This window comes from Tarenaya hassleriana, unplaced genomic scaffold, assembly GCF_000463585.1.
Source record: "Tarenaya hassleriana unplaced genomic scaffold, ASM46358v1 Cleome30, whole genome shotgun sequence".
Lineage (NCBI taxonomy): Eukaryota > Viridiplantae > Streptophyta > Magnoliopsida > Brassicales > Cleomaceae > Tarenaya > Tarenaya hassleriana.
In genome coordinates this window covers 1,531,684-1,538,798 of record NW_010966178.1, presented here as the reverse complement: position 1 = coordinate 1,538,798, position 7,115 = coordinate 1,531,684, and the positions used below count along the sequence as shown (strand labels likewise).

Sequence of the window (7,115 nt, the reverse complement as noted above, 5' to 3'; positions counted from 1 at the left end):
CGACGCACTCTAAAAATATTTTAGTGCACTCTAAACATGTTTGTATGCACTCTTAATATGTTTCGACGCATTTTAAACATGTTTGGATGCGCTCATTTATGGATTAGTGTTTCATTCATTACATATTTTGCATACTTAAATGTGTTATGAAATCCATGTATTGTTATGAACAATACTAAACTCCCTAGTCATGTATCATTGTGGGAATAATGATATACCAAGACTAGTATGATGTGTGATTGATAATCATATAGATGATCATAGGTATTGGATACGATCACAATCATAGGTATTCGTTGGAGAACGGAATACTGGATTGACCCGTATGAGATTGTCACATGGACTAGCGTCATGACTTGAATCTCATATGGCGGTTCCATGATTGGATCCTAAGAAATGAGATATCTACGGAATCTAACATGAGGAGTTGCGTACTTTGATTACGTCAAACGTCCTGCGTAACAGGAGGACTATAAAGGCGTGTATCAGGTACGAAACGAATCATGTGCTGAATTGTAGATAGTCAAGACGGGATTTGTACCTCTCGTAAGAGAGAGAGATATCGTTGGGCCCCTCGTGTGAGCGAGCCTACAGGGTCACACACACAGGAGAGGACAAATGCGCGAGAAGAGACGAGAAAATCCCTGTGGAGCGGAGGCCAGACCGATCGGTCCAGCCAACCCAGACCGATCGGTCCAGACACGTGGACCGGTCGGTCCGGAGGTAACGTGTGATAGTCACTCGGTCCGGAAATTGCTCAAGACCGATCGGTCCAAGCCTGGACCGATCGGTCCAGATGTCGGGATTTCCCAAACTCGCTCTAATTAGGATTGTAAGTGGGATTAACTTTAGGGAACGCCTCCTAAGCCTCTTGGTACGACTTTCAGACCCTATTGACAGGTTTTGAGAGTGAAAAAAACCTAAGAGTTAGATCCCTGAAACCCTTGCGCAAAGAAGAACGTGTTCTTCAGTCCTAGCAGACAAGTTACAACCGTTGGAATCCTTTCCGCCATGTGGATACGTGTAGAGGGCAAGGTATTCTTCCTGCCTACAGTGATCGGACGAACACATCAATTGATACAGACCCCAGATCGGTTGAGGTAAGCGTTCTAACGTTTCTACAAGATCATGCATGATAGGTTTTAGGGTTTTATCAAAAATTTTGTTTTACGTCCGCTGCGCAAACCCTAGAACTGATCTCTTAGGAATTAGATTCGCTCATGAGATATCAGGAATTCCAGCAAAAACAACCAAACAAAAGAGGATGCGCCATCGCGATACAACCCGACCGCCGATTTCTCCGCCTCTGATCGCCTCCATCACCTTCAATTTCTCCATTCCCATCTCTCTCTCACTTTCTGCCTTGGAGAAGATAGCGCTTTGCCAAAAACAACACGATAATGCAAGAAGAAAAGAAGGAAGAAGGGTTTTGTAACAACCCTAAATCTTAAACCAAAACTGATTCATTAATAACGAATCGAACCGTCCGATTTACCAAAACAGAACTTTTAACCCTCTAAGAGAATTAGAAGGTTTCTCTTCCTTAACCAACCTCAACAATAAAGTTTTTTTATAGTGAAAAGATTATAGCCATTAATTTAAAAGAGATAATAACATTTTCCTAAATAAATTTGTTAAAATGTGATTTTTTCATATACAAATTTTTAACTTGACTTAAACTTTTACTGAAATTCAAAATTTCCCAAATGTCTAAACCAATTTGTAAGATTATTAGTAATTTTCTACATAATCGGGAACGATATTAAATTTAATCGATTTCTATTAACAGATTTGCTGACGTGAATTAACACGTATTTTTTTAGTCACGTAAGTCAACCACGTCATAAATTTAAAAAAAAAAAGAAAATAAAAAATTGAATAAAACTTCCAAAAATCGAATTTCAGACCTAGGTTTCCACAAATATTAATGTATTGCGATATTTGTTAACGATAAAAGCAATGTCAGGGCGAGTGACGGAGTGAGGAGGAGGTATTAGAGGCTGTCCAAAATTTGTTGGAACTCGGTAGCACCATCAAGAAGAGTGCAAGAGTAAAGGTGGAGAACCGACGTGGAGGGCAAGGGGGCCAGCATGGGATTTGTCAAGGCCATATTGTGCCGGCAGAGTGTAACATCCCAAAGTTGCTACAGAATGATGAAACTGCCCTCACACTCCAACACGAAATCTTTTAACGTGTTTTGTCTTCACTCTCATACATCCCAGAAAATACTTCCCAGAAGGTCACCCAAAACACACAACTTTGGAATTCTCTCGGGATAGATAATCGAAAAGGTAGATGCATCTTGTTGGTATGAGTAACTCAATCAATTCCTTTAAGTTATCTTTGACTGTGTAGTCCCATAACTACACAACCTTCGGATCTCTTTCATTCTGGTGCGTTCGATTCATCTCAGTACCCCCTACCTAGAAACCTCGTCAGGATTCACCCCTTGTCCGTGTCTCTCGCACCACCGATCTCTCCATGCCCTCCTCGGTATCCGGGCTGTCACAGAGAGAATGTCTATGATGTAACGTCGTTGTGTGAGAGAATTCCCTAAGTCGTCCAGGTAACTTCAATGCTAAGGAAGAAAGCTAGATCACTGAGATCCTTGACGGAGAAACATTGAACTAAACGATCAATGAACTCTTGTACCGATGCCTTATGACTACCGATGATAATGATGTCATCCACGTAAACAAAGAGATAGATGACGACATTATCACGGTGGTAGATAAACAAATAGGTGTCGGAGAGAGAGTTAATAAATCCGGAATAGAGGAACAACTTGCAAAGCTCATTGTACAACGCTCTCTGAATTTATTTAAGACTATATAGGGCTTTGTGAAACATGCACAGAAAGGAAGGATTATCTCGTTCGATGATTCCTGACGGTTGGGCAAGATAGACATTTTCATGAAATGTTTTGAAGAAAGACATTGTTGACATCAAGTTGTCGAAGAGTCCAACCTTTTGACACGACAATATTTAGAACTACTCGAACGGTGAGATCTAGGAACGATATGATCAATACTTAATAAGATTATTTGCATCAAATTTATCGATATTTAAAACGTAGAAACAACTTTTTTATCCAAAAAATTTTAAAAATACGAACACGAATAAGATATCCATTACCAATCTAAAAACAAGTGAATAAATTTGAGAAAGATACGAAAAAAATATAACTAGAGATTTTGTTATGGATATATTAGACAAAATATATTTATAAATAAAATTGTTTTGGATTGTTAAAAAAATAGTTTACAAACAAATCTAAAATACCCATCTGATAAATACATTTTAAAAATATTCCGACAAACTTTCTAAACGATATAAAGTGATTTTGGAAAAAAAAACATGGAAAACAAATCAAAATAAATAAATGACGCGCGACAACCATAAGTCCGAGGGTACGTTTTACCATTGAATACGGGAAATATGAAATAAAACCCTAAACCTATGGAACAACGACTGACCCACTTATCACATTAATTATATATATCTAACCCATCACCGTTTCTTCTTCTTTGACCTTTTCTTTCTTTTTCTTTTTTCTCTTTAGGTGTTGCGTATTCTATTGAAAAGGTTGTCATAATTATCGCCTTGAAATTGGGTTGATACAAAAGTTCGAGGCATATAAATTTATATCTCAGATCAAATATGTGAATATGAGTTTTTGGAATATATTATATATGTGTATATATATATGCAATAGTATATTGTGTCTTTGAAAAGAAAAATATTGTTTCATTCTTTCAGTACTTATAGTATTTTCTCATGCAAACCTTTTATTCTAGTGATTTTAAATCTGTGAAATGATTTAAAAATTTGTAAAAAAAATATTCATATTATCATAAATTTACATTTTTTAGATACTTATATTAAGTAATTAAATTGTATTCTATCTTTTTATATATATCTTAACTCCATATTCTTATAATTATCTGTTTTGAATTTTAATTTTCTGTATTGCATTTGTGCGGCGAAAATGTATGAGAATTTAGAAATCTTCAAACTCCATCTTCTAATGCGTTCATATATGATTTTGCCAATTGTTGATAGTCGGAGGTAAAGATTAAAGAATAATGATACGCAGATTTAAAGGTAAATAATAAATAAATTGGTTTTACGATAATTCAAAATTCCATGGGCCGGCACAAATCCGAGAAGTACTCATGGACTCATGGAAAAAAAAAAGCTTTTATTGATGTTTAGAGGTTCAAGTCATCGTGAATAAATTATTTAACCAGAATATATTTATTTGAAGAGTTTAGATTTATTTTTTTTTATTTTGATACACATATATATTTGATTTAGATTTTATTCATATTTTATTTGAATTTATTTTACTAAAAAATATTTATTTATTTATTTATTTATTTTTATAATGAATTTTGATTCAATTAATTTATTTTTTAAAAATATATTCTATTATTTTTAAATAAAAATTAATTTGAATATAAAAAGATATTATAGATTTTATTAAATTTCTTTTTTACCTAATTTAATTAGAATAACATAATTTAATCCAAACGATTATTATTTTATATTTAATTCGGTTTCGATTTTTATTAAGAAAATTTAGATTTTTTTTTAAAAATTAATTATCAGTTAAAAAATTTATTGTATATCTATGACACTCGCGAGGAATGTCGTGGACAGTTAGTATTCCATGTCAACCATGCACTTTAATATTTGATTCTAATATCATATACTTACATCGATAATATTTTATTATATTTACATTTGATTTCTTTTTTGAAAATGCGAAATTTTTATATTTATTTATATTATATTATCATAACTACAACAAAATTCTTTGTCCACGTCAGATTTATACGGTCCAAATTGAAAATTTTGAATATGTGGATCCAAAATGTTGTAGCAAAATGATAATTCATTGCGCTTGTCTCCTTTATGACGAGAGCAATTCTGGCGTGACTGTCTCCGCAAAGCTTTTCTATAAATAAACCCTCTTTCTTCCTCGTCTCAGAGCACAGCCGCCGGAAACAATGGCTTCCGCGCCATTTTTATCTCTACTTGCCGCCACTCTCTCGCTCTCTCTCCTCCCCACCCTCACTTACTCTCGCTCTCTCTCCCCACCATCCGAAACGACTATTCTCGACGTCGTTTTGTCTATTCAGCAGACCCACCAAATCCTGTCATTCGACCCGACCCGGACGACCCTCGCCCACCGACCCGACTCGGAATCCGACCCGGGTTTCCTCAATTCTTCGTCGTTCTCTCTGGACCTCCATTCTCGTGAAACCCTCGTTGAATCGCAGCACAAGGACTACCGGAGCCTGGTTTTGGCCCGACTCGAGCGTGATTCAGTCCGAGTCGATGGAATCACCGCCAAAGTCAGACTCGCCGTCGAGGGCGTCGACAGATCCAAGCTCCAACCCATTTACGACGAAGATACCCGGATCCAACCAGAGGATCTGAGCACACCGGTCGTGTCCGGAGCGAGCCAAGGAAGCGGTGAGTACTTCTCACGAATCGGAATCGGAAATCCGCCGAAGGAGATGTTCATGGTTCTGGACACGGGGAGCGACGTGAACTGGATCCAGTGTCAACCTTGCTCCGAATGCTACCAACAATCCGACCCGGTTTTCGACCCGGCATCGTCTTCCTCGTACTCTTCTCTCTCATGTGCTTCGTCGCAGTGCTCGGCCCTCGAGGTTTCCGCCTGTCGGGCTGACAAGTGTCTGTACCAGGTCAGTTACGGTGATGGGTCGTTCACCGTCGGTGAGTTCGCCACTGAAACGGTGTCGTTCGGGAGCTCCGGCAAGGTTAACGGCGTCGCTTTGGGCTGCGGACACGACAACGAGGGGTTGTTCGTTGGATCCGCTGGTTTGCTCGGTCTCGGTGGTGGTTCTCTGTCTCTGACCTCTCAGATCAAAGCGAAATCGTTCTCGTACTGCCTCGTGGACCGTGACTCGGGCAGATCGTCGAGCCTCGACTTCAACTCGGTCCGACCCGGCGGTGAGGTCACCGCCCCTCTCCTCCGCAACCGCCAGATCGACACGTTCTACTACGTGGGTCTCCCCGGATTCAGCGTCGGCGGCCGTCCGGTGGCGATCCCCCCGTCGGTGTTCGCCGTCGACGAGTCGGGGAGCGGCGGAGTCATAGTAGACTGCGGGACCGCCGTGACTCGGTTGCAGACTCAGGCCTACAACTCGCTCCGCGACTCGTTCGCTCGGCTGACGACTCACCTGAGATCGGCCACGTCGACCATATCGCTCTTCGACACATGCTACGACTTCTCGTCTCTCTCCACCGTGAGAGTTCCGACGGTGGCTCTCCACTTCGCCGGCGGAAAGTCCCTCGACCTCCCGGCGAAGAATTACCTTATCCCCGTCGACTCCGCCGGAACTTTCTGCTTCGCCTTCGCTCCGACGTCGACGTCTCTATCCATCATCGGCAACGTGCAGCAGCAGGGGACACGTGTCAGCTTCGACTTGGCCAACAATCTTGTCGGATTCTCACCGAATAAGTGTTAAGAAAAAAAAAAGTTTCTCACATGGTGATTTCTTTTATTTACAGTCAGTGTGAATTTTTTTATTTCTATTTCTTATTTTTATAGGACTAGATTGTAACTTTAAAAATGTGGGGTTGATTGTGTGAGTTTACTATTTATTACAGTGGGAAATGCAAATGTATGTTATTTTTGTGAAAATAAAATGTTAGAACTCAGTAAAGCTTTTTCTACATAGCTCATTGACTTCGTTTCTTCATTATACGACGACACGGGAAAAGCAAATGTGGATTTACTTTTTTCTTTTTTCTGGTTCTTATTTTTATTGTAAATTTAAACACGTGGTGGGGTCGATTGAGATAATTTTAGTATTATTGGGGTGCTAAATGCGAATGTAAGTTAGTTTGAGGGGGGAAAAAGTAAAAGTTAGATAAAAGCAGGGCTATCACCGTAACTAAAGAAAAGCTCCATGGGCCCTTGACTTTTCAAATCAATTTTTGCAGTTGTCCTTGACGTGGAAATTGACCTGCAAAATATGATTTGATTACGTTATAAATTTCTGAATTCAGTAAATTTTATGATTTTTAATGTCATTTCGTCTCTTTTTTTAATACAGATATTTTGACATTTTTTAGTA

General features: G+C 38.9%; 1 protein-coding gene across 1 annotated transcript; it reads left to right on the top strand.

Annotated features, from left to right (window-relative positions):
* Positions 1-4,937: 4,937 nt before the first annotated feature.
* On the top strand, positions 4,938-6,715 carry LOC104820402 (protein ASPARTIC PROTEASE IN GUARD CELL 1-like). Its single transcript, XM_010550833.1, has one exon. The coding sequence runs from the start codon at positions 5,013-5,015 to the stop codon at positions 6,501-6,503; it is 1,491 nt and encodes a 496-aa protein (XP_010549135.1). The 5' UTR covers positions 4,938-5,012; the 3' UTR covers positions 6,504-6,715.
* The last annotated feature ends 400 nt before the right edge of the window (positions 6,716-7,115 follow it).